The sequence below is a fragment of the Pithys albifrons genome, chromosome 3, assembly GCF_047495875.1.
Source record: "Pithys albifrons albifrons isolate INPA30051 chromosome 3, PitAlb_v1, whole genome shotgun sequence".
Taxonomy (NCBI): domain Eukaryota; kingdom Metazoa; phylum Chordata; class Aves; order Passeriformes; family Thamnophilidae; genus Pithys; species Pithys albifrons.
Window position 1 is genome coordinate 65973760 of NC_092460.1, and position 27280 is coordinate 66001039.

General features: G+C 41.1%; 1 protein-coding gene across 1 annotated transcript; it reads right to left on the minus strand.

Annotated features, from left to right (window-relative positions):
- Positions 1-992: 992 nt before the first annotated feature.
- On the minus strand, positions 993-13140 carry YEATS4 (YEATS domain containing 4). Its single transcript, XM_071552242.1, has 7 exons — positions 13015-13140; positions 12795-12914; positions 11997-12063; positions 11783-11877; positions 10277-10369; positions 10113-10200; positions 993-8167 (listed from the first exon to the last, which is right to left on the minus strand). The coding sequence occupies exons 1-7, from the start codon at positions 13063-13065 to the stop codon at positions 7998-8000; spliced, it is 684 nt and encodes a 227-aa protein (XP_071408343.1). The 5' UTR covers positions 13066-13140; the 3' UTR covers positions 993-7997.
- Positions 13141-27280: the final 14140 nt, after the last annotated feature.

Consider the following 27280-nt stretch of genomic DNA (forward strand, 5'->3'; position numbering starts at 1 on the left):
TTATGTGGTGGTGGTTTTTTAGACAGAAATTCCAACCAAAGCTGTAATGATAACAAGCATCTGATGCAGAACATCAACAATTTAGCATTAGATGTTTACAAAATGTTGTTATTATTAAATACGGTAAATCAGCAAATTTAATTTTTTGTATAAGGGGCACTATGATAGAGGTTCAGCCACTGGGTTTTGGGTTTTTGAGGTATTTTACACAAGCCCACAGAGAAGTGACACAGATATGCAATGGTCGCTAACCAAATTCAACATGCTTGAGTGTGGACAGTTGTTAGATGACCACAAAATATATTCAGAGTTGCTACACAAATTGTCTCTTAATTTAGGTAGGAGTCTGAAGCTTGCACTGTACAGCATCAGTCTCAGATAAGGCTTGGGAAGTAGCAGTAGCAGCAAAAACAAGTTATAAGTTGCTTTTTGTCTTACAGGTCATTTCTCTCTAGTTTTTGTTTAGTGGTGCAGGAGATGCAGCATGGAACTGAGGAGAGTGATGGAACATATGATGGACAAATCTTTGGGGAAATGTACAAAATAAGCTACAAGAAAATAATTCTACTGCAAAGTCAACAAGAGGGCGTGCAGTAGTAATGGCTGGGTGACAGATTGAAGGAGGGGTTTGTTTAAATTTCTGTCTAGGGTATTGTCAGACTTCCAAAAGCCTTAGCTGTAAAGGGATGCTGTAAAGTCTTAACTATAACAAAATGTAAAACTTTACTGAGTTGTCCTTTTAGTATTAAAATGTGGCTTCTTCATGTACTGATTTATTACCGTCATTCACCAGAGGTTGGATGGAAACCCACTCTCTTCACAAGGATTGAAGGTAAGGTTTATTTAGTGAAGTACTGAGCATGTCCAGCTCCAAATGCAGAGGCAGGGCACTTGCAAGCATTTAGTACCATATGAGGTCAGATTAAACTATGAGGAAACTCTTTTCAAACAATGAATCCATGAAAAGTTTTACTGCTTTTCCATTTTAAAATACTCATACTGTGCCAGCCTGTTCCAAAAAAGTAATTTCTTTGTTTCTGCCTTTTATTCTTGAGGGGAAAAGGATACGAGAAATAATCAGTCTTAGAAATGTATCTTCTCTATTCTCAGCAAATGCACAAGGACTGGGAATCATTTCTTGTTTATTAATAAAAAATACACAATACACAAATACAGTTTATTTTAAATTCAGCTAGACTGTGTTCACTATTTGAAATTGTAGACTCCTGGCTGTTAAATAATGTAGAATGAATCTACTGGGACACAGGACTAGCAGACTGATCCATGCTGAGATGCTCAAAGAGTACAAACTCCTACCTGAGGGGAGGAGCCAAGTGGTGACTTGCAGGCCTGGCAGTCGAGTGCATGTCAAATCAGTGTTGCCTTCCTGATATTGCCCACAATGTTTTGCATAATCCAGGGCAATGTCCATGCTCACCTAATACTGCAACTCCTGGCTATTGCTGATAAGGACTACAAAAGGAAGATTCAGAGCAACCACAAAGCATTACAAAGCAGCAGATGCTTCGATCCCTTTAAGCACTATGTAGTAGGGTGCTGGAATTCAGTCTGTCTAGTTTAATCCCATGTCCTGCCTCACCATGCAAATGTGCTTAATCTGTAGCAAGAAGGAAAAAAGTTCCAATTTGTCCAACATAATACATTTATTCTACAATCACTACAAAGTTGTGTAACTTCTAAAGGCAATAGGAAAATAATTCTATCTAATTTATACATTTTATTTACTAAGGATGTAACCATTTTCTGACACAGTGGCTTTATTCAGGTTGAAAAAAGCACTCCATTTGTTTTTTTCCAATTCCCTAATCACTAACAGAGGTTATGGTTTTCCTTTGTGTGTTCCCTGTCCAGTCCTAGAGGAGTCTTGCAGCTCACTGTGGGCAGCATGGCTGGAGTACTCCCATGATCTCATGGTTAAGAACTTCTAAAACTATGTGATGCAGATTCAGTTTTCCTTGGGATATTTATCTTACCAAATAAATGGTTAAACTGCTACATAACCTTCCATATAGAAACCAGGAAATAACACCAAAAATTAACTGCAAGCTCCTCAAACCTAACTTGTCAACATTTTCCTTATCACCTACTCAGAGTTCAGGTGGCTTAGGACCTGAATGGAGCTTTAAGTGGGACACACTTACCACTCTAATCGGGACAATGATTAAAACAAAAATTACCTGGATGAATTCTTGCTTTAATAAGCATAGAGAGGAAAAAGGAACCACATGCTGGCCCTGCTACATTCAACAGACTTGGTGCATGGAACAATACAGTGGTGCACCACTATCCATTTTGAGTTCAAAAGGAGTCACTCTTATTACACGCATAAGAGACATAAACCTTGTTGGTTTTGCCAGATCTAAACACCTCTATTTATCCAGCATGCCAGTCCTCTTAAGATACAAGCTTAGAAACTATGATTTACTGTGAAGTGGTTTTATGATCTTTTGTTCTTTTAGTCTTTTAAACTGAGGTGCAGTTCTGTCTGATCAATGCAGCAGGTGAAGACTTTTTTTACTAATATGTCCTGTTTCTTGATCTTAAGAATAAAGATAACAGAATGTTTCACTGAGAAATTTAGAAGCATGTCTAAATAAAACCCATGCATTTATTAACATTCTAGATCAGAGGTTAAATAAAATGTGCTATTTGAAATAAGGCTGATATGTATACTGAAAAAAATGTGAAATTTGCCAGACATTGCACAATTAAGACATGAAGAAAAAAACCTGTTGATCACTTCAGGTGAAAGTGTTAGCAAAGCAGAAGCCAATAGTAGATAACATGAATTTTTTTCTGTCCTGAAGTACATAATTCTCCATAACAGAGGGAATAAAAAGGGCCAGCCTCTCCCTTAACAAAATAACACCTTAAAAAGTATAGCAATTATTCAGGGGGTAGTAGGACAACTACTGCATATTGCAATGCTAACGAATTCTTTTTCTGGCCTAATCACCTGGCATTCTTGATGGTTTCCCTATGAATATATAAATCTACATTTTAATTTTGGATGTGTATGAGCCATTGCATAGGCAAGACTGTTTCACAAGAAATTGATTTCATGTTTCCGCTTAAAACATTTTAAAATGGAAATAGTATAAATATATCATAAAGGAATGTTAAATATATCACAACCAAATATATAACAGGAATTTTTCACTGTTGCTATTCTTTTCTACCATCCCAATTCTCTTTTCTTTCCCTTATTTAAGCTAAGCTATCCTTCCCTGCTATATTCAGGAAAAGAAGCATTAAGTAGTCAAAGAAGCTTATTACCTCTATCAACATTAAGTTTAAAAATTAATTACTTTTACTTTTGGAAATTCCTGCCATTTTGGACCTGGAATTGAAGTGCAAGCAATGGAATGCAAGCAAAGTACACAATCTTGCCTAAATTATATTTTGTGCAATTCATATTGTCACACAATCTTGGCCTCAATAAGAAAAAATACCCCAAATCTAAAAACAACCCCTAAGATTTGTATTTTGAAAGCTGCTTTCCATGACAAATGAACAAAAATAGTTTATCAAACATTCACACTTTTTTTGTGCTCCCTGGCACAGCACATTCAGTTTGCTGACAAGGCTGCTGAACAGTTGCATAACATGCAAATGATAATTTGGTCATCTCCACGGAAACAAATACGAATTGTCTAGTCAGATTATCAAGTCTCAGAGCAAATGAGATCAACCAAAGGTATCACAGATCTGCCAAAATCCCAGAACTAAACTGCTGTTGAGATTGGAGAATATTTTGGACATACCCGCCACCTGGTGTTTGGAAAACAACCTTATGTCTGAAAACAACCTGAAATTTTCTTAAATATGTATCCCCATTAAGAAGCAAACAAACACTGATATTTTTATTATTAATTAAATGCATAAGCAACAAAGGGTTGGTGTTATTACCAGCATCTGTCTAGAAAGAAAACACAGTGACGTAAATGTTCTTTCTAGCCCCATCTCTACTAACTACAAAAATTCTCAAGTAAATCTTTGACTTAACTGGATCTGTGCATCTCCTGTCAGATAATGACACTTTTCATAAGAAACCTCCTGGGCAACAGCCTTATACAACTTCACAGTCTTACTGTAAACTACAGTGTGCCAAACCCAAAGGAAAGAACTAAATTATACAAGATGGAGATGGCTAAGAAAAAGACTAGTGATACATAACTGGCTAGTGAGTAACCAGTCAGTGTCTGAAATTACTGTGTATTAATTTGTCTTAGCTAAAACATTCAAAGTCTCTATAGTGGAAATGGCAATGACACTATTAGTTTTGCATATTTGATGCCTAAAGTAAACATTCCTCATTGGTAAAATTTGTAACAGTAAGCATATAAACAATGCTTATCTCTGAGATAAACCACATTTTTTTATACCTACCAAAGGGTTACTTCAAGTGGAGGCTAAAACTTCAGTGTACAAAATTGAACAAATTACTGTGTGATTCAGCAATATCAAAGTGTACCTACAGCACAGTGAATTTTTTACCCCTCCTTTGCAAAGCAAGATTTAAATACATCTGTGTTTCACAATTTTAACTCGGGATGAAACCACAGTCTGAAGTCAGTCTCAGCAATATAAATAGCTAGCATTTAAGTTAGTACCCTGGCAAGCACAAACCATAACTATTTGTCTGGAATCACATCTTCATAGAACTGCCAATGGTAAGGCAGAATGTAGCATTTGGGTTTTTCCTTTTTTTCAAGGCAATGGAAGTCAAATGCAACTGTGTCCTTAGGTGCCCCACTATATTTTAGTAACTTTGAACTTGATACACTAGGGCAGCAATTGCTGTGAACTTACTGTGTCTCTACAGTCTCTCAGATGTTTGCATCAACAACTCTTGTATGGCAGAGCGCATAGGTCATGTTTGGGCCTATCTATTAGCCGAGATCCATGCAGCTCTTAGGGTGACCTGTGCAGGGCCAGGGGTTGGACTCAATGATCTTTGTGGGTCCCATCAAACTCAGGATATTCATGACTCTATGGTTCTATGATTAATTCTCATTAACTTTTCCCAGAATTTAATTATGGTCTAATACAGGGCTTAATTGCTTTCTCAGACTCTAAAGAAAATATTTTCTAATGAAAACACAACGTAAGAAGGAACTTGGTAAAGCAGAACGTAGTTTCCCTGTTGTCTGTAAACACTAACTGCTCCAGCACAGACAGCTGTTTCGACAGATGCCTAAGGATTTAGTGTGGTTTTTGTAGATTTTTAGAACCACAGAAGTTGCATAGATTCTTCTAGGTTGCTCACATCCTAAAGTCAGTTACTAAAGTTCTTTCCCACAAAATTGTAAGCTTTCTCATGCCCTGCCAAGGCCACAGTGTTTGTGAGAAGCCACCTGTAGATAGCAAGACAAAACATAAGAAGGCGGCCTAGAGGTCCTGGAAGATCTCCAGGGGGCAGTCCTGAAGACCCCCATGGGTGGGGCACTGAAGGAAATAATGATCATAGTTGGTTGTCAATATCTCATATGTAAATTGCTAGAGAAGTTATAAAAGTTGTAACATTCCTGGTCATGGGGTCGCAGACCTTCTGGTGTGCACCTTGAAAGCTTTCAATAAAGGTATTCCATCTATCTTTCTCAATTAATAATGTTTCTGAGTGTCTATTCAGAAATTCAGGCAACAAGCAACAGGACCATTTTCTTGCCTTACTATTGACAGAGGAGCCTAATGATTCTTCTGCGATCTTTGCAGACAGTACAAAGGAGAGGAAAAATACAAAAAGTTGAAAGAAAAACCGAGGAAAAAACCCACTAAAAATTACATCACTGGTCCATCATGCTGATGGCTACTAACATTACTTCTGTAAAGTTGGATACAAGGCTGTTATTAAAGATGTAAACAAAAAGAATACTGCAGGTTTCTACAAAAAAGGTACATCTCTATTCTTTTTTTGTGTGTTCAAGTCTTTCAGCAGACCTGTTCATGTTAGTCACAGTTCTTGCAGAACCTCTTTAATATTCCATCTGAGTTAGTCCTCGTTAGTAGTAATTTAACAGATGAATATGAAGATAATGTTGCATACAAACCTAGTATCACCAAATTGTGCTTTCCATTACCATGTTTGTTTCAGTATGCACAATATACTTTGGCCCATGCAAGTCTTCTTTTCAAAGCACAGCTCTGAAAATGGCATTGTACTGAACTGAAATTCTCACTACAGTTCTTCAGCCGCTGCTTAAGAGGAAATTGGCTACTAAACCAATAAACCAAACCACTTAGCTAAGCCAGAAACATTTGGATAACCTCAGTGCTAGGAAGGATCTGTGTGGACACTGATGGTACCAGCTGTTCCTTAACCTATATGTGTACATACCATAAACCGAATATGCCAAGTTTTGAGTTACTATTCGTAATGAAAAGCGTCAGTCTACATATTGAGTGATGAAACTGGTTTAAGTTCTAAATCTTTACCAAGCCACAGTAAAAGCCAATCATCACTTGTATCAAATATGAAGAAATGACTGCTTTGTTCTCAAAGCATTGATACGATCATGTACTGATTTTTCAGGGGTAACATGTGCTAGTGACGCAAAAATAGGTACTGGAATGGCAAGTAGGTAGTGGGGGGGCTACAGAGGTGGCTTCTGTGGGAAGCTGCCCAAAGCTTCCCCCATGTCCAGGACAGACCTGCTGCTGGCCAAAGCTGAGCCCATCAGCCACAGTGGTAACACTTCTGAGGCAACAAATTTAAGAAGAGGGGGGAAAAATCCTAACTGCTGGGGGCGAAACAGGAGTGGAAAGAGGAGTGATAACATGTGAGAGGAACACTTGTTCAGAGACTGAGGTCAGTGGAGGAAGAAGGGGAGGAGCTGCTCCAGGCACTGGAGCTGAGACTCCCCTGTGGCCTGTGGTGAAGACCACGGTATGGCAGCTGTTCCCCTGCAGCACACAGATGTCCACGGGGGAGCAATTCACCTGCAGCCTGTGGAGGACCCCATGCCAAAGCAGATGGATGCCCAAAGGAGGCTGGGACCCTGTGGGCAGCCCACACAGGAGCAGGGTCCTGCTGTCAGAACGTGCAGCCCCCTGTGGAGAGAGGGGCCCATGCTGGAACGGGTTTGCTGGCAGGACTTGGGCCCCTGCAGGGGACCCACACTGGAGCAGTTGATGAAGAGCTGTAGTCCACCGCAAGGACTGACACTGGAGAAGTTTATGGAGGACTGTCTTCTGTGGGAGGCACCCACACTGGAGCAGAAGAGTGGTAGAAGGAGCAGCAGAAACAATGTTTGAGAAGTGACTGTAGTAGAGTAAAAGTATTAAACAAAATCCAACAAATCCAGACTGGAATAATCTCCTGCACACAACTTGTAAAACTGATGCACTTATAAGTGTTAAAGCAGCTTTAGGGCTAGAAACTCTTACCTGTAGGTATAAAAATTATTTAAAATCCTGTTTTCAGAAAGTGTTTTCACTGTGCTGGTAACAGACATGCTGAAATCACTGTAACCAGACTTAAGCAACTTGCATACCATTGTATTTCAACCTCCACCTTAAACCAGGGTATGCTATTTACAATTTTTCCTTACAATTCCACAGCTGCATGGAGCCCCAAAGTATTAAAATAAAAAACTGCATTTTATTTTTAGCTCTAAAGATGCATCTCTAAACAATCTGTAGAAAAAAAACAAGTAAAAAAGTAAATACCAGCATTTTGTAAAACCACATTGAACTAACACAAGACTTAATACAAAGTTTTCATATACAACTCAAATGCAGCTTAAAAAAAAAGTCTGGTCTCTGAAACACTTTCTACTCAACATAAGTTGTTAAATATCCACAGATTTTAACTATAAAACAAGGATACATTCTTTATTTTTTCTTCCATTTATGAAGTTGATTGCCACAAACTTCAATCACTTGCCAATGAAATTCTCATAGTCTGAGTTACAGAACTGAACTCATGATTGAAGCCTTCTGTTTTCAGTACAGGCTCTTGATCAAGTCAACACTTATCACATATCTTTAGACTGATCATCTTCTTCAAGTTTTCTGATTTCATTCTTTAAACAGTTGATGGTTTCACGACTTGCTTTTAGTCTTTCTTTAAGCTCAGCAATTTCAAAACTAGTCTTCTTTTTGGCAGCTTCCAGCTTATCCCTGGTTTTCACTTCAAGATCTGCAACTATGGTTGTCATAAAGAAAAACAAATATTGTTAAGTACCATGAAAAGTTCTAACTATTTTTGTAAAATTTAAACAATAATTTGGATGTCATGTGTCCTGGAAAAGAAATCTATTACTGTTAGCTGTAGAAATTCAATCAAATTTGTATCCAAATACAAACCTGGATTTAAAAAAACCAAACAGAAAAGCTTGTTTTGAGGCCTCATTCAGTGCTCACCCCATCAGTTTTGTGGATGGAACTATACAAGTCATGAAATAATTTTCTAGAGACTTTTTTAAAGATTAAATAAAACCTGACATGGTGACAGCAAATGGTCAGTTAGAGAGAACTATGAATATGTGGTGCCTAGTGATGGCACTTGAGGCCACAGGCACAAAGTGAAACATGGGAGGCTCCTCTGAACATCCAGAAACTTTTACTGTAGAAGTGACCCAATGCTGGCACAGGTTGTCGAAAGAGGTTGTGTGGAATCTCCACTCTTGGAGACATTTAGAAGCTGTCTGGACCTAGTCCTGAGCAATCAGCTCAGTGGCCCTGCTGGAGCACAGGGTGCACAAGATGGCATTCAGAGGTCCCTTCAGTCTCCACCATTTTGTGGTTCCTTTTCCATGTACCGTAACCACCTTCAGCTCTTTGTCTCACTGGAGTTTAATTCTACACATCTAAATGTTTTAGTGGTGCTACCTTTGCTTTTACAAGTCCCTGACATCAAGTATCTCTTTTTGTTACTTTTCACATACAAATTTTTGGGTAAAGATGGTAAAGCCAACAAAACTATGAAGGCCACGGAGATCCCTTCATATCCCATCATTACGTAATGGTGGGCAGTGGCCAATTTCTTCTACTTTAGTAGCACATTTTAAGGAAGTACACATAAAAAACATACTAAAAATTTCTACCTACTCTCTCAAAACACACGAAAATTTTAAGTGAGAAAAGTTTAAATTTGGACAAGACTGATTTATTAATTGTATTATTAAAGATTTTCTAAATTAAAACCATAACAACACGCACCTCAAGACTGGCTGAACTGAGGCAGAAGATGCATGGAGCTCACACATCCACATGGCCAAGGAGACGCAAGGCAAACAAAACCTTAACTCTGAAGAGTTTGAAACTCATAATCACTCTCCACCCTTTAGCTCTAGGTATTTGCTGTCCAAAATATACTTGCTATCTGTTGTCAGGTGAAAATAAGGCCAGTTGAGCTGGACTACGATGGCACTAGAGTTTGCAACTAACAGAGCAGGATTTGGGCTTAATAAATACTACACTTTTCTGAGAGGAAAAGAGATGAAACACAAAAGATCAGAACAGAAATCATCACTAAATGCATTACAATTTATGAACCAATGGATCTTTATATAATTTTCTTAATTCCCTTAATATTTTTGTTTATTATTGGAAACGAATTAGATAAAAAGGACACAAAAAACTTTATGCTGTACTGAAGAAATACGTTATGAAACTATGCACAGCTAAAGAACTAGAAGGGAAAAAGACAGAGCTTTCAGACACTACTCTTTATTCCCAAAGGGCTGCTGCTTTAACTTAAACATCACATACCATTCTTATTTCAGTGCTTCAACTGCGACCTTTGCTTGAAGTGCTGAACAAAACTGTACCACAAGTGGCCTTCATTTATTCTCTATTTTAACTCATCTCAACGATGTCAAACTAGGTGTAGATCATGCCATCACTCTTGCTACTGAGCAATTCCTAATTCCTTTTTTTCAGCACATGTACAGATCAGAAAATCTTAAAAGTTTTCAAATAAGTATTAATATCTTTGTAAAAGGTAAGGTTAAATTTAATGTAAAAATATCACTTTTTATCAGCATCCAAATCCATAGTTTTGTTACAGCCCAGGAAAAGAAAAGCAATAAAAGCAAAACCAAATATTGTTTATTGTTTAAGTTAAAATATTTTAATTTTCAACTTACACTCTGTTTCATGCTTATAAGCACCTAGTGTTAGTTGACGAGATGTTGTTAACAGCTGCTGCATCATTGCAGTCGGGTCTTGAAATATCTAATGAAGGAGAGAAATACATGGTATTACTAATACTCTTCAAAATAAGTGAGAATTACATTAAAAATTTTCATACCATTTCATCATAGAATTCAGAAACTACGGTTTTCTTCCCCAGGATGGCATTCGTATCTGACTGAAAAAGCTTCAGCAAGTGATACAAGGTTACCTATGCAAAAACAGAATTCTATTAGTTTGGCAATTGTAGGGAAATAGAAATCTTTTTCTAGATAGCAACAAAACATTTGTTCCTACAAAACAGTTGTACAGGATTTAAATATATTTTAGGAATACAAAAAGAAATGTCATATAGCTTCAGCAGAATTACTTAAATTCAGTATTAAATGTTAAAACATGTCAACTAGTCAAAGGCTTCTTGGTATTTCAAAAGTGTCTGGGCAAGTGGCTTAGGCCTGTTGTATAAAAACCACTAATACCACCTTCTGTCAAACATTTCCAAATAGGTGAATTAATTCAAACTGGCTTTCCCAATTCATCAGTCAGAAAATGCTTTCCATGACCTTATCATCCCTTCTTGTGAAACACCAGGGGGCTGTGAATAGCTTCTTACTGATGGAGTTACTCTTCCATTACTGCACTGAAGAAGGCAGAGAGGGGAGAGGAATGGAAGCCCTTTTTCCAGCCCTAAGGAACGACTAACCCCTTCAACCATGGCCTGGGTAGAGGACACACAGCTCACAGTTCCGCCCTTCCACGAACAGGCCCAAGAGTGATCATGCAACAGAGCAATACTTTACTCCACTTGGTTCTTCCTCAAAAGGAAGTAGACAAAGCTCTGAAACAGCCTTCCAAGAGCAGCAGCAAAGGAAAAAACACCCAATAAACTTTAGGACAGCTTGGTCAAGCTGTGAATGGATTTTGTACGACACGTCAGGATGCTACTGAACACAACAGCACAGGAAGCCCTTTCTATCAACTGTCATGTATTCCAGAAAAACCTAAAATTCGTTTTCCCTCCAATTTAGCAACAAATGGATAAAGAAAAGGATTGTAGCTCATGCGACCCAAGTAACTCAGTCCTTCAGAAATAAACATCCTCTTCCCCTAAAATAGGGTAAATGAGAGTTTCCTACCTAAACAAGATAAACAAACCTACAAGATATGTCTAAAACACCGGAAGGGAAGAAAGAAATTAATTCCAGTGCAACTACAGGAATTTCTTAACAAGTTTTTTGAGGGGCTGAAACTAATGCTAGCATAGTACCTTTACGGCTTTTTGATTGATTTTGATCTGACAGACAAAAATACTCCAATATTCCAGAACTAGGAAGCTACACAGAAGAGAAAGCCTTAGCATGTGCTCAAATCAAGTAAGGTGCAACATGTGGTCACATATTAGTTAATGTCAGAGAAGCCAAGCGCAGGAAAAGAAGTCATGAATGCCAGTAGTAAAGCACAAAAACAGGAAAATGTGGCCAATCATTAAATTAATTTTCTTCAAGAACAAGCTTTATTACTTCTATGGCCAATGGGACTTATTTTGACCAGAAATATTCTAGAGCACAGCTTTAGGCCACCATAATTAATTCCTTAAGCACTGTTAAAAATTGGGTGTACTTACAGGTCTTTCATTTGGATCAATGAAAAATATCTTGATGATTATTTCGAATTCACCCCAGCCTGTCTCAGTGATTTCATATGGTGGTTTGGTAACAACTGCAGTAGGAAACACAGAAGTGTTAAACCAATGATAAAGCCTCAGTGGAACAAAAAAGAGATAAAAAACTGGAACAAAACCCCAGTTCTAGGAACAAATGCCAAAATGCAAGACCCACCTCTTAAAGGATTACCATAGCTTTCATGCAACTTGAATTGAATTTTTTTCACATAGGCAGACATATCCTAGAACAGAAACATTGTTTTCTGTGATTATTCACACAGCGTACCAGGGCACTCTTCAGTCACCGATCCTACATGCCTGTCATTCCTGCTGACATAAGCACAGCATTTCTTAGGACTGTACACACAGAAGTAAAGCACAGTGGTGAATCCAAAAACTACTACTGGCACAGAGGTCTGTCCGTATTTTGTCCCCATGAATGGTCTTCAGTGTTCCCCCTAACCCGGAAAGATTACTCCAAAACATGAAAGGAATTGTGTAATCCCCATCTTTTCCCCTTCTGGAAACCCGGCAGCCTGTGTGTTTCCCCTGCTTATGCCGAAAGGCCTTTCCGCGCTTTTCTCAACCCCAACTTTCCCAACCCCGTTCCAGCGCTGCTCCTCCGCCATTCCCGGGCCCCGGCATTCTCGGGCACAGCTTGGCCTGGCAGAGCCCCCCCACACCGCGGGGTCCAACTTTATCCCAGCGCTGCTCCCAAGGCAATCCCGGGCATGGCTTGGACGGGCAGAGCCCCCCACACCGCAGGGTCCAATCTTACCCCAGCGCTGCCCGCTTGGCATTCCCGGTCCCCGGCAGCCACGGGGGCCTCTTGGCCTGGCAGAGTCCCCCACCCCGCGGGTCCAGCTCCGAACCCAGCGCTGCCAGGGCCGCCCCACACTCCGTCCCGAGGTGCCACATCCACGCGCGCTTTGGCTTCCCGGGCCGGCGCTTCCCGCATTCCCGCCGGCCGTACCTCGTTCCGGTACGGCTTCACGTACACCGTCCACTGGTGCGTGTGCCCGTCCTCTTCCCGCTTCTTCCCGAAGTACCGCGCCACGTTCCCGTACACGATGGGCTTCACGATGGTCACGCCCTTGAACGAAAGGAATAGAGCGAGCACGTCCCTCCCTGCGCTGCCCCGTGCCCCGCCGCTGGCTGCGGGCCCGGCCGGCCGCACCTGCACCCCGCCGCACCTTCACCCTGCCGCCGGAGTCAGGCCCGAACTCTGCCATTCTCTTGAACATATTGCCGGGGGGCGCCGCTCGCCGCCCGCCCGCGCCGCTGCCGCCCCGCCCGGGCCCGCGCCCGCCCCCGCCATGCCCCGCGTCTTCCGGGGCGCGGCCTCGCCGAGCGGCGGCCGCCGGAAGGGTCGTCCCGGGCCCGCCCCGCCTTGGGCGGGGACGGGGACGGGGACGGGGACACCGCCCGCTGCTCCGGGATGCTCCGAGCCACAGCCAGCCCGGCCTGGAACACTTCCAGGGACGGGGGATCCACGGCTTCTTTGTGCAACCTGTCCTGGTGCCTCGCTGCCCGCATAAATAATTACTTTCTTACAGCTGATTTCAGTCTGCGTACTTTCAGTTTAAGGCAATTAAATGCCACCCTGACATCTGATCCCGTCAGATCTTGGAAGTTCAGCGGGGTCAGCCCTGGTTAGTACTTGGATGGGAGACCTCCTGGCAATACCGGGGGCTGTAGGTTCTAGTCCTGAGGACTTCACTGACACCGTCCAAGCTCGCTTGGCCGTGGCAAATGGACGCTTAGGACTTAAAGGGTGGGGCCAGTTCTGCACACTCTGTGCCTCACCTAAAAAATCCACTGCACAGGCTGGAAGGGCACCACCCACGTGGGGAGAGCCCTTCCCAAAATCTTCATTCTCGAAGCCGAGCCATACATACATTCATACTTTAAAGCCATTATCCCTCGTCCTGTCACTACATGCCCTTGTAATAATGCCCCTCTCCAGCTCTCTTGGAGGCCCCTTTAGGCCCTGAAAAGCTGCTCTAAGTCTCCTCGGAGCCTTCCCGAGGCTGAACAGCCCCAGCTGTCAGCCTGTCTGCACCGAGAGCTGCTCTGACCATCTCCATGGCCTTCCTTGCTCCAACAGGTCCGTGTCCTTCGCTGGGGACCCCAGAGCTGGACACAGTACTCAGGGCTGTTCTCTGGAGAGCGGAGCAGAGGGACAGAATCACCTCCTGGACCTGCTGGCCGCACTCTTTTGGTGCAGACCATGACACAGCTTTCTTGTGCCATGCCAAAACTCTCATCCACCACCATCCCCCAGTGTTCCCTCTCTTGGGGGCCCGTGTGCTACGAGTGCAGCACCCACCAGACACTCATGCCACTTCCATCACTCAGTCCTCTGCCTGCAGGTCACATCTGTTCTGTTTGAGCTCAGTAGTAAAGAATGAAGAAGGGAATGAGATAAACTCTTTTTCTTCTTCTCGTATTTTTACTTTAACTGTCTTCACACCCTTTGCTACTATGTGTTAGTGTTCACCATTTTACTGTGTCATTCCCAAGGACCAACACACTGCCTGGTTAAGTGACATCCTGAAAAAAGCAGTCCCAGCAAGGGTACAGTATGTGCTGGTAAGACAGGTACAGCAAGAGGGAAATGCCTATGGAAGTCACTAAAAAGGTGGGAAAGAATGGTGGCAAGTAAACTAATAGTTGTGCAGCTGCTCTGAACTTCAAAATATTTAATCTGTGGGCTGTCTGCTCCAGAAACCTCTGTACATATCTGGGAAATATATGGTATCACCTTCTTTGGTAGGACATCATCCTGTTGTTTACAAGAACCAAGAGCTGGAGATGTGTGGCAATTTCTGTGGGCTTCTTTTTAGTTTCTGAAGAAAAATGCAATTTCCTCTGTCAGCTTTCAGTTACAGAGTGAGCAGAGTAATAAGTCCAGTGAAGCAAGCCCACAAATGATACAAAATGAACTAGGCTGCAAGACGATGTTGTATTTCAGATATTTGCTGATATATATTCATATATATATATTTGAAGATATATATTCTCATGTATTTCATATGTATCTATCATTGCAAGATAAAATACAGAATAAGGTTCCAGTGTAACAACAAAATAGTTTCTGCCACCCCCTTGTATGGCTGACCTGCAACCAAGCTCCTCTGCCTAAGCAGAGTCACAGACTGGGGGTGGTGCTATCCCAAAGGTAATTAATTTCTCCATTTCAGGAGGAGATGAGAAGGAGGGGGTTGTTGATTTGCAGAGTTGCTCCATGCCCCAGCTGCACCCTCTGGTCAGCCCAGCTCTGTCTGCCCCTATCATGGACCAGAGGACTCCTCTGAGGAGCTGCAACCAGACCCTGCCTGCAAACCACTGTCTAGAGCATCCCTCTCCCATGGGCCTCCACAGCCTGTGCTGGGGCTCCTGACAGACAAAAAGACAGTGAACTTCAAGCCTAACCCTCATACCTAACATGGAAGCAAAAATTCCCTATCCTGTACCTTGCATGAACTATACCTCACGTGGACAGTGCTGCTCAGCTCTGAAGTGTTACAGCTCTTGTTAAAATTAAGCAAGCTGGCAAGACTGGCAGCTGGCCAGTCTTCTGAAGTGGTCAAGCTCTTACTGTCTTCAAAGAAAACTTTTCTGAGGTTAACCTAACTTCTAATTAATAAATGGCTTCTGTAGAAAACCCTTTCTTCCAGTAACAAGATGAACAATAAAGTTCCTACTGCCCTACTGATTTTCCTTTGGGAAGGGTGGGGACATTCTGCTTTGTATTTTGTTCTCTTTAGTTTTTAAAGATAGAGGTGCAAGCAACCTTTGCTCATCTATTTGTGACTGGAGTATGAGAGGGCAGCCCATCTGAACACAAGAAGAAAACAAGCTCACCTGAGCAGGGGCTATTGCACACGTGCATGGCCCTCAGCGTCCTGCCACCACTGTGCCACCAGCAGCTGTTGGTCTGTAAGAGCCATGATTCTGATACAGAAAGTAAAAAAAGATGATTGTATAGAGAATGCACATGATAGGGAGTGGTCCTTCTCTTCTTTAATTGAACAAAATATGAAAAACACATGCAATATGTTTAAACTTTAAAAATGTGCTTGGAAAATCCAGCACAGTATTTCTACTCTTAGAAATAAGTTCCAGTATGCTTCTGCGCATTGTTCTCTATATATAGAAGCATAAATCAAGCTGAACATATATTTCCACAAAAATGACAGAGGAAAATATAACCGTGTCCAATTTATTCCATCGTTCTGACCATAGTTAATCAATGGTGACCTTCTCCTGAACAGAAACAAAGTGCAAGTAGCTTTCACAGAGGAAACTTGGGAAACGAGCACAGCGTTAGGGGCCCCTCTCCACTGTTACTGTCCTAGGGGTGAAAATGCAGATACTGGAAATAGCCAAAAACAAAACTCTGCTAAAGATGACCTTGTTTCTTTTCTGGCTCATACCCATATGGGTGCAGGTGGCCCAGCTGCACACGCGTCTCTTGGGAGGGAGACCAGTGGGTGGGCCGTGGTAGGCAGGGTGTGCTCTGCAGCAGCAGCAGCGGGCAAAGCTGCTCCCACAGGTGGCCTGAAGGTGCTTCTGGCCGCTGCAGACATATCCAAAGTGTCCTGCTCACCTTACCCCTGCTGCCAGGCATGCTCACGTGGAGCTTTTCGCTGCACAAATACCTGCTCACCAAAGGAGAAGAGGCTTTGACACATGACCATGGTTATCCTAACCTCTAAACTCTGGCATTCACATGGACCTGCACACTTTAACAAAGCTTGTTAAATGGAAATAATCACCCCATGTCCCCTCTGGACTTACAGAGCCCTAGGCTGTGTTCCCAAAAGTTTGGTCCAGAACGTTCATTGCTGCTGCCAGCTTACACCTCACAAATCTTCCTCAGAGAAGCCAAGGGTAAGAGGCAAAATGCAAGGATTACCCAACACTTGGCGTTGTCAAGGTAGTCCTGTGCTTGCCTCCTCTGTCCACCTTCTCCCACTCCCTTCTGGTTCCTCTGCTCTGTAGTGAGGACAACTACATATTCCCTTCTAATCTGATTCATAAAGATGTAATGAACTACATGTAAAGGCCTGGGAGGTACCAGTCAGACCAGTAACAAAGGCTCAATCCTGTATGGAAAATAAGCAGCTTTGCTTCAGCTTGGACATGATCTTTGGATAGGCTGATGCATGTCTAGGTGATGGTAATGAACAGGCAGGAAATAACCAAACATCACCACTGTGCTACTTATCAGCAGAGAGCATCCGTCATTTTGAGTGTGCAGATGCAAGTGCAATCACTGCTTGGATGGCAGAATACCTGCTGTACTCTGTGTTACTCTGCTGTCTCCAATTTTACCCTTTCACTGTTGTAAAGCAGCAGGAAATGCCATGACAATGCTGCATGCAATTCATGAGGAAGGTTAATTACTTACTTATTTCACATGTTTCGTGCTGTGGAGTGACTTTGACAAACTGCATTAGAATGTGCCTATATCAAACCTGCATTATTGTTCACTGCAACTTTTATTATTTCTTAGTTCTGTTAAGCTAGATGACCACTTCATCTCTTATGTAATGTCAGCCTGCCTCCAACATTCCTGTTTGGTTTGTGATGAACAGCTGAACAGTTTGCCAAGATTATGAAAATAGGATAATGCTTTAACCAAGCCTTGTGAAAGATAAAGACATGCTGGAAACCCAACAAAATTTATTAAGAATGTCTATGGATTACTTCAAAGAAACTACATAGTAGGACCAATAAAATGTACAAACTCCATGACAAGGGTGTTCTTCAGTACTATCAACAAGGATTTAATACAGGAGCAACTTAATGATCTAGAAAATGGCATAGCAGAAATGGAACAGGATTTAAGAGCATCAAAAACTTCTGTATTGGAAATATCTATACACCTCAGCTGATGACAAGATCTACAGGAGGCTGCAGCAGGGAATGGAATTTCAGCAAATGGGCTAAATGCTACATCTATCATACAAACCCTGCTAAGACCCCCATGTGGAAAAGCGTGCTTCTTTCTGTTAAAAGAACATATAATAAAATGGCTTGGGCTGGGAGGAACCTTAGTGACCACCAAGTTCCAATCCCCTTGCAATGGACAAGGACACCTTCTGCTAGACCAGTTTGCTCAAACCTCCCCCCAACCTGGCCTCAAACATTTCCAGGGATGGGATATCCAGGACTTCTCTGGGCAACCTGTTTCAGTGTCTCACCACTCTCACAGGGGGAAATTTCTTCTTCATATCTAGTGTATTATCTCCTTCTGTAGGAAAAACTAGCAGAAAAACAAATATGCAAGAACAGGGCAAGTGGGTGCAAACACTGTATATCCTAAAGAAGGCCAGAGACTCCTTAAACAAATTTGCCAAAATAAAGGCAGAAGAATTAATAACTAGCTGTTGTGAATGCCTCCAGGGATTAAGTACTATGAGAAGAGACATAACTAGATAGAGAGCAATATCAGCACAAAAATCAAATTAATATAATCTAGCCAAGAAGAAATTCAGACAGTGACTCTGATTCGTAACCCCCAGAGCATAGGAGGAGTGGAATAGACTTCCTGTAGGAAGTACAGAAGCAAACACCCCAGACAGACCCTATGAGGTTGTAAGATAAATCATGGGGGAAGTTAAAAAATGCAGTTGGCTGCACCAGAATGGGATGGAGCTTCCTACCTCAGGCAGCATTTTCCAGTCTTTTTTACTACTTTGCTTTCTCATGTGATCTTGCAATGAAGTATGGAAGGCTAAAAGGCACCCACACCACTCCTAACCCATTTTACCTCCAAGCATAGCTAACCACAGAGAAGAGAGATATAGCTGAATGAAAAAGAAATAAATTCCATTTTTTTAAACCTCATACAAAGATTTGCTCACCACAAGAATCATTACTGGATTTATTATCCAAATGTTCACAGGCTTGAATGTTGTTACTAGGATGGAAGCACGCTTAAGAAGTGAGAAACTGGCAGTGGACACATGCTCTGGTTCCTACTGAAAACAAAAGAAATAATCTCAAATGGAGCAATTTTCAAAGCAGCCACTGAATTTCAGAGTCACAAGCAGGTTGTGGCTATAGTAGGAAAACTTTTGTAGCAATCTGTGGAATGAAAAAAAAATCTGCATAACAAAATGACGGGGGAGAGATTGGAAACTGCCCAGATTGTTTCAACTAGACTATGTTAGCCACATTCCTATCTATGGCAAAGGGCTGGGAGGGCCCCAAAGAACATAGGTGCTGAACCTGCTTCCAACAACCTTTGGCAGCTGCTGCACATGATGTACCACCATGCTGTAACTGTTGAGCCCAGGCTCTGTCCAAGTGTGCAGTTTAGGCAAGTTTATCATAAGCCACTGTTGTGAAAGAAATGACTCACATACAGGGAGCTGACTGCTCCTCAGAGCTGAGCCCTTCACCTGGCAGCTGCCCTCAGATGGCACACTGATACTGGCACATTCAACAAATAAAGAATAACTGCCACCTCCAGGCTCTCAGCAAAATTACCAGGTTCCTCAGCATCCTTACCCAGGTTAGGTCACTCCAAGATTTAATACTAAAACTGGGGGGGTTTAGGCTTTCCTTTTTTTTTATTTCCTTTTTCCCCCCTCTCCAAGTTAAAAAGAGATGGGAACATTTTTATTCTTTGGAAGGAGATTACATACAATCTCACAGGAGCTGACCTTGCAGAAGTGTCACGAAAGACCTTCCTCAAACTTCTTCCAAGTCCTGAAAAGGACAAACTGAGTGATCGAGAGGCCACCTGCTTCAAGGATCAGGTGCAGCTGGAGGTAGCACAAATCTGGCTCCAGCAATGAATTGTATATGCCACCATTACTCTCATCAGCCCTGCCTGTTTTAACAGGCTATGAACTTAATTTGGCAGTAATGCAGTTTCGGCAACCTGCTACTTTTTTCCCAAATAAAGATCTGAATTTTCAGAAACCTTCCCTGCTTCAGTAATGCACCCAAGCTCCTCACAGTTAAAAATCTGAGCTAGCTATTGCTGTAATTATAACTACAAAAAAAAAAAGTTAGATTTCTAAATTAATTTTGAGTAAAAGGCATAAAATTAATTTTAAAATACGATAAATTACTTAGCTCAATGGAACAGGCAGGGGCTAACTTGAAATTAGGAGAGCACCGTAGGGCTTCCTCTTAAAAAAAATTATGAAGTATCATACTGTTACCACTGTGAAAGAAACACTAGATCAGTTTTCCCGGACTCCTGCTGAGATGGAAGCGAGCCAGCAGATAGGTTTAATCACTATAGAGAGCTTATACTTCCCCAGAGAAGCTCAAAATACAGCTTTTTATAGCTGCTAATAAAACATTGGCCTTCTCTGACCCTTTTCATTCAATGTATTTTATGTATTCAAAAAGAACCCACCACACAATTTAGACATTATTTTCAACAGTTTCTTCTGCAGGGTTCTGTTGGCCATTCTACACCATTCACCAATTTCATTACCCTTACACTGCAGGTCTTTGAGAAAGTGGGAGCAGTGAAACTGCATCTTGCAAAGATTCCAGGCTAAATGCCTGTCAGGAAAGTGAGAACTGCAGTTTTAATTACCTATGGGCTCCAATTAACTTTTTGAGATGAGAGCCGAAGTCCCTTACAACTTGACCCATGAATGAGGATCCTGTTTGGCATGAATGGTCTCTGTTTTCATCCCCTTCTACCACTGTGGAGTTGTAACACACCCAGGCACAGCCATGTATTTTTTAAGTGAAGCACAGTCTGCAGTTTGTAAAAGGTGGCATGGGTAGCTGCCTGTGAAAAAGAAGTAGATGGCTAACAGGGAAAGTGGATACCAGCAAGCCTCAATCAGTTTTAAGCATCAGAGTGTAACCATTCTGAAATGCAGTAACTCCATGGAGGTTGCTGCTCCTTCAGAGGCGAACGCTGACTGTTCCACAGAGGAACCCACCCTTCTTCTGAGGAGTTTTAAAGATGCATTCCACTACAGGCAACATTTTATCTGCCTGTCTGGACAGGATCTTTTCCCAGTCTTCTTAGTGTCAAAGAAAGGTCTCTGAGCATTAAAGTATTTCTTTCACTCCAAATGTATTATAGAGGAAAACACACACAGGAATTTTAAGATTAGTGCACTCAAAAGGCATTCAAAGTACTATGCAGAAAATAAGGCAATAAACAAGGTTTATTCACTAGGCTTTTTCATGAGCTTTTTCACGAGGTGTCAAGGCAAAGAAAATACAGCTTGCTTATTTTGTAGAAAAGTGGGAGGGAAAAAGTGACTGCTATTTCCTTAAATTTAGGACAGCTCAGGATTATCACACTTAGTTCTGCTGACAATGCAGATCCAATAACTCAACTACAAATTAAGCAGAGGAGTGGAGAGGGTTTTTGATGCCGCTAGATGGCAGCAAGAGCCATTTTACACTCTATGTGCACATCTACACCATTTTGAACGTATCACTCCTTGTTGGGTGTGACAGAACACCTAGAGGCCGAATGTCACCATTAACATATAGGATAAAACGAGAAAAATCTACTCAATGGGTGCCAGTGCTAAGTAGATTCAAGTAGTTTTGAAGAAATGTTCAGCAATATGTAATTTTTAAAAACCATCTGTTTACACTTGTTCATTTCTGTAAAACTGGGAAGCCCTGTACAAAAATAAATTAATTCTACTTCCCAGTTTTACAAAGGCCACAAGGTTTACAAAACTTCCAGCAGTCTGATGGGAAGCAAAGTGCTAACAATTTTCTGCAAATTGTTCAGAAGAGATGCATAAACAGACTCAGCTAATGAAAAGGAATAGCTATCTTCTATCCACAGCAAAGAGAATTCTATTTCTACTGGGCTGCAACTGCTTTTCACAGCCTCTCCAAGAGCAGGAAAATACTGGAGTAAAAGTCAATACATACTCGGTGTCTCAGCATTAAAGCGTGAACTGATAAGCATCTCACCGTTTTCTATATTACACATTATGTTATACTATGTTACTTCTCTGACTCACTTCCAGCTCAAACTTCAGCATCAAAAGTCTGGCAAGCAAAAATCTCAAATGCACCAGCTCCTCTCCCTCCCTCAGTCCACAGGCAGCACAGCACCTCTAAGCACCCTTGAAAATAAACATGCTGACTCCCCAGCTGCCACTCCATCACAGCACTTCTGCACATTTCACCTCCTTTCATCTCCAGGAAAAGAAAGGAAATAGATTCCCACCTCACTCTCACTTTGGTCTCTTTCTGTTGCTTCTCTGTAAGGCTTTCCTCTACATCTCTCAACAAATTACTTTTCCTGGACACAGAGCAGGTTTATTGTCTCCCCATTTCCAGTTATTTACTCACATTTTTCAGATGTAATCACTTGCTTTTGTATCTTCCAAGACGTAAAATAAATAAAAATTCAATGTGATGGATACATTTTCTTCCTCTTGCAGTTTCACTTAATCTGTCCATCTATTACACAACAAAGTCTCTTGAGTAGCAGTGGCCTTACCTGCACTCATAGAACATGAACATCCAACTCGCAACTAAATTCTTCACTGTGTCTGGAGTAATCTCTGTTGTTAGTCAAGATGCACTCAGAAATTCAAGTAGTGTCATGCTTTAAGTACTTTAGGATATGCTAAACCCACTGTCAGAAGTGTTAAGTGTGCAGATTATGTTCCTGTAACAAATATGCTATGCTAACCATGTGGTTATCTTTGGAAAAATGCAGAGAATAATGTGGGGCAAAACTCCTTTCTCAGCTGGCTATTTCTGAAAGTGTGATGTTACAGGATCTCAAGGGTATTCAGCTAATTCCTAATGCAAAACAGAGGTCCTGGCCCCAAAATGATTAAAACAGTGTTTCCTTGCCTAGCATGTCACCATTTGTTACAGTCCAGCATTTCAGGGTGCAGACACTCTGGTGCATGCACCTGAATTTCATGTAGTAAGGTATCTTTAAGATCATAAACTACATTGGTTGTCTTCCTTTACTCAGCTTGCACTGGACAAGCTTACCTTTCACAGCTTCATACAGACTTTGCTCTGCTGATTTTATTGCTTAATTTGCTTTCTGCTGCTCCTCTTTTGCAGCTTACCATCTCTCCTGGACAAGTTGCTGTGTCATGAAACTGTTTGAAGGATGAACCATGGGGAAATTAAAAGGCACTAATACTCCAAATCTGAGTGTCTCTTCTCAGTTCATACTACCGAAGGTCAAAAAAAGGACACTTCAACTCCTCACTCAATGCCTGCTTCCCAGCAAGTACTTAAGATGGCTTTCATTTCTATAGAGACAAATTTCCAAAACTGATCAGTAATTCCTATATCGACAGAAAATGAACAAAAATGCCAGCTTTGTAAGAGGAGAAAACTTCAGTAGAGCCTTCAGTGCTGCTGGCTCTGAAGAGGTGCAGCAGCTGAAGTGATGACTTCTTCCTGTAAAGACTAGGGGGACTCAGCTGTCCTGCTGCCTGGGTTGCAAAACCCACAGCAGATGTGCGCAAGATCTTCAGAGCCACCCTCACAGAAACAGTTCCTAAAGTCCAGGAATCTCCCTTCAACTGCAGCTGGCACAAGAACATAAGGCTCACAGAAGTGACTATTTTAGGCTCCCCTACTAAACCTCACAAATGCCTTCCACCTCTCTCCACTCCCAAAAACATGAGAGTCAATAGTACGAGACAAACAGTGATTTTACTCATCCAAGTACAGCAGTGTTCAGGAACAGATTTATCCTGGTGTGGGTAATTCTTGGTTTTGGTATTTTTATCTTTTTTGCAGACCTAAGAGGATAGGGTAGATGGGAAAAGTTAGCTCTCTTTGCTGAGGCCAGTCAGCCTGCAGCTGAGGTGGCAGAGAGGAAGCTTCTGTGCCAGCTTCCATGTCACTACACACTGGAGAGAGAAACAAGAAAGGACAATAATCTTCTGCTGAAGCTTGGATTCCAACAGGATCTCTCCCTCCAACTCACCTCAGAATCTGGGCCCTTCAATCCACAGCAGCTATGAAGAAAACACTGACAAAGGTTGGAGGCAAGGTTCTTGCAAGCAGAATTAAGCAAAAAAAATTTCCTAATAAGCATTATCAAACTATTTCCTTGTCTCAAACTCAAGGGATAGTTGTTTTCCCCAGGCAACTTACAAGGCAGAAAACAAAGCCCATAGGCAAAGTGCTTATCTTCCTCATTCTCCGATATAATTCAAACTGAATCTTGATTGTCTTGCATCCTGGTTAGTTCACCTATGCTTTAACACCTCCACAATGAATTCATCCATGCATGACTGAATCCTCACTGTGTTTATCTTAGAGCATACAGCCCTTGTTTGGGGGGGCAGGATGCTATACACTTCTCTCCCATTCAGCAGTTGGAACTGCTGAACACCCTAACCTGGAGGAAAACTGCAATAAAATACTTTCAAAATCAAGAGTTCACAATGATTTGCCCCAGTGTTCTTAACCCAGAAGGAAGACTGAAGTCCCCTAAGCCCCACTAGCTGCAGCCCAACACTGCCTCAGGCTCTGTCCGAACCTTCACTTGATCAATAAAGCCAGGCTACAACACACACTCATGTTGCTAAACACTCAAGTTACAATGGTGAAACTCAGACACAGTGCAACTCAGTGGTCAAGTTGACTTTGCTATCCCTTTGCTTGCTATTTTGAGTAATTAATGTCTGAGCCCTTCAGAGTAAGTGAATGTTATTTTCATTATTGCAGGTTTGGAGCACTACTCAAAGAAATTTAGGTTCATTTTCTGATGAGCATTTGGTTTCCTCTACAGAGACCTGTACAACTCCTCATCAGATTTAAATACAATCATGAGTGTTATGTTCTTCCATGGAAATCAGATTACATTTCAGATTTCTTTGTGAAGCAATAAAAGTAATTTTTTTTCCCAAACCAGTATTTCTCACATAATCTTACTACTGTCAAATGCTAGAGGCTCATCGCAGACCCAAGTTGGAGCTGACAGTACTGCAAAATACTACCATTAATCTAAGATGGTAGAATGGATATAGCTTATTTCGTGCCACAGTAAATGAACTTTGGCAAGTATTAGGAATTACGAAAAGTTTGCCACTAGGATGGCACAGCGTGACAGTGCTAATGGCTTTTTGTTTAAAACAGATGTGTGTTTTATATAACACAAAGCTCTGCTTTAACAGCAAAAACATTTGCCCATGAAACCCCAGTACTCAAAGGAGTTTTAAACCATCAGAACATGGATACTGCCATTGGCACCAATTGTTTGCATGAGATGAGCTGAAAGTTCAACCTGTCATACAGCTGTTTTACAACTGCTGTGTTGTTCAACGCCACATGCTTTGCACTGATTAATATTTGTCAGATTTCATCAACTCAAGAAACCAGGTTAAAATAAAAAGTTTTTAAAATAAAAAATTTTATCATCAGTGGCTTAACGCCTCCTATAGAGCAAGCCCACAGCTCCAAACATTCCTACACTGATATTTGATTCTGAAAATGTCATTTTAAGAGACTGAAATTGCTTTACGCGACATGCTTATTTTTTTCCCCCTTAGTTAACAAATTTCTTGTGGGTCACTGTATTTTAAAGAAAAAAACCTGGCTTACAAAAAAAGTCTGCAGCACTTCTCAGTGACTGTAAATTCTGCAAAGATCAGATAAAGACAAGAGCAATGAATAAAACTATTTCTAGATTCAGAAAATGCACTACAGAATCTAGCTATCACTTTGTTAGAATGTCCACACTCTAAGTTTTAATGTCTGAAAATTTGAAGACTGACAATAATGAAAAGTGCAAAAACATTAGACAAGTTGAAATGAAGACAGACAAAAGTATTTTTTAATATAAAAATGGTCTTTATTTCTTCAATACAAGGTAAACTACTATTGCAGTTTAAGACCAACACAAAAGTTGGACAGCAAATTGCTTAACAGTCTCCTAAGGGCTGGAAAAAAAGAAACCCATGAAAGCTAAAAGTGCAATATTTCAAGTATAACATCTAAAAAAGATGAAATGATCCCTAAACTTACAGATTAAGTACCTCTGCTGAAAATGTATTAAAATCCACATTTGCTAGCATACCATCTTACCTTGTGGAGAAATATAGGTCTCCAAAAACTTCAGTATTCAACAGACTCTTTGGCCTGCCGGCATCAGTAAACTGTTTATTATATGTATAAAATCCTTTGGAGTCAGGCATTCTGACAGGCATCCATTTCCTTACACTTTGCATTGCAATTCTGCATTCCAACTTAGACAACCCCCCTCCTGTATTTCGAACCATTCCTTGAACAGTTTACTCATACATCTGTGTGCAAAGCAGGAACCAGGAAATGGAATGGTACAGGAAGACAATACAGCCTTTTGTTTAGAAAGTCAGCAGTGCTGGTAATAGGCATAAAACTATTAAGGTTTACCAAATAGGAATGTACTTCACCTCTAAAACATTTGGCTTTTTTCCCCTTTCTTTATTATTTTAAAAAAGGACAACTGCAGTAGTAAGGAAATTGAATTTGCAATCACTTGCATTTATAAAAGCACACACATTCCTCATTTTCTTCCAACTGAAGATCAAGGGAATGTCTGTTTCGTAATGTAATAATATGCACAGTTTAAAATATTTTCTATTACAAAATACTGTGTACAAGAGGGTGAGGCCAAAGTCTATTAGCTGAATATACTCCAAAGTGTATACTGAAATTATGTAAAAAATCACATTACATGGTATAAATAGATGGGAATTTTTACAACTTAAATGCTCTATTCCACTGGGATCAAAGGTATATTGTTTGCTATTTTTAATAGACTTCAGTAAAACTAGTGTATTTCCAAAGAGGTTTTAAAAGATTTAAGCACAGGCATAGGTCATACCAGAACCCAGAACCCACTGGGGCTATGGAAAGGGTTCAGGAACTAAAAAGCATATCATACACAAACAGAATGAGGAGCTTCATTGTACTTTGTCCAACACGAGGAAGACAAATCCCTCAAGAACATCAAATTTACAACCCATGCTTCAAACTGCTCCCTAGTAAATTTGTCCTCTAAAGCTGAAATGAATCTAAAAATACACAGGATGTCAGACCTGAAAGGGGGTGGGGAAGGTGGGGGTGGTGTAAAGGGGAAGAAGGGGAAACAACTACAAAACCAAAAAAACACCTCAACATCCCACCCACCCCAAAGCAGTCTGAAATGTTAATTGCAAGGCATCATAATTACAAGAGACAGTATTTCTGCATAAACATCACGATTCATTAGCATGCTGTAACTATTATGTTCAAGACCTGTGCAGTCAATTACCAAATGAAATACTAAGTGAATCCACGTTGCTTCTTTCCTGTCAAAATTGTTATTTTAGAAAGAATTCAGATTTCTTCAAGTATATGGACACTGACCTGCACTCTCCTTCCCTAAAATCTTGAAGGACTTGTATTTCAACGCGGAAGGAATTTAGTGTCTTGGATCTTTGAAGAGTACCAGTCTTAAACATGCATGTTTTATATTTGAATCTA

Excerpts from the sequence above, each read along its gene's own strand:
- YEATS4 (XM_071552242.1), bottom strand. The coding sequence starts at position 13,065 with ATGTTCAAGAGAATGGCAGAGTTCGGGCCTGACTCCGGCGGCAGGGTG. Across the intron at positions 12,064-12,794 it reads TGAAGCCGTACCGGAACGAG|GATATGTCTGCCTATGTGAA; the intron begins GTACGGCCGGCG and ends TTTCTGTTCTAG. Across the intron at positions 10,370-11,782 it reads TTGATCCAAATGAAAGACCT|GTAACCTTGTATCACTTGCT; the intron begins GTAAGTACACCC and ends GTTTTTGCATAG.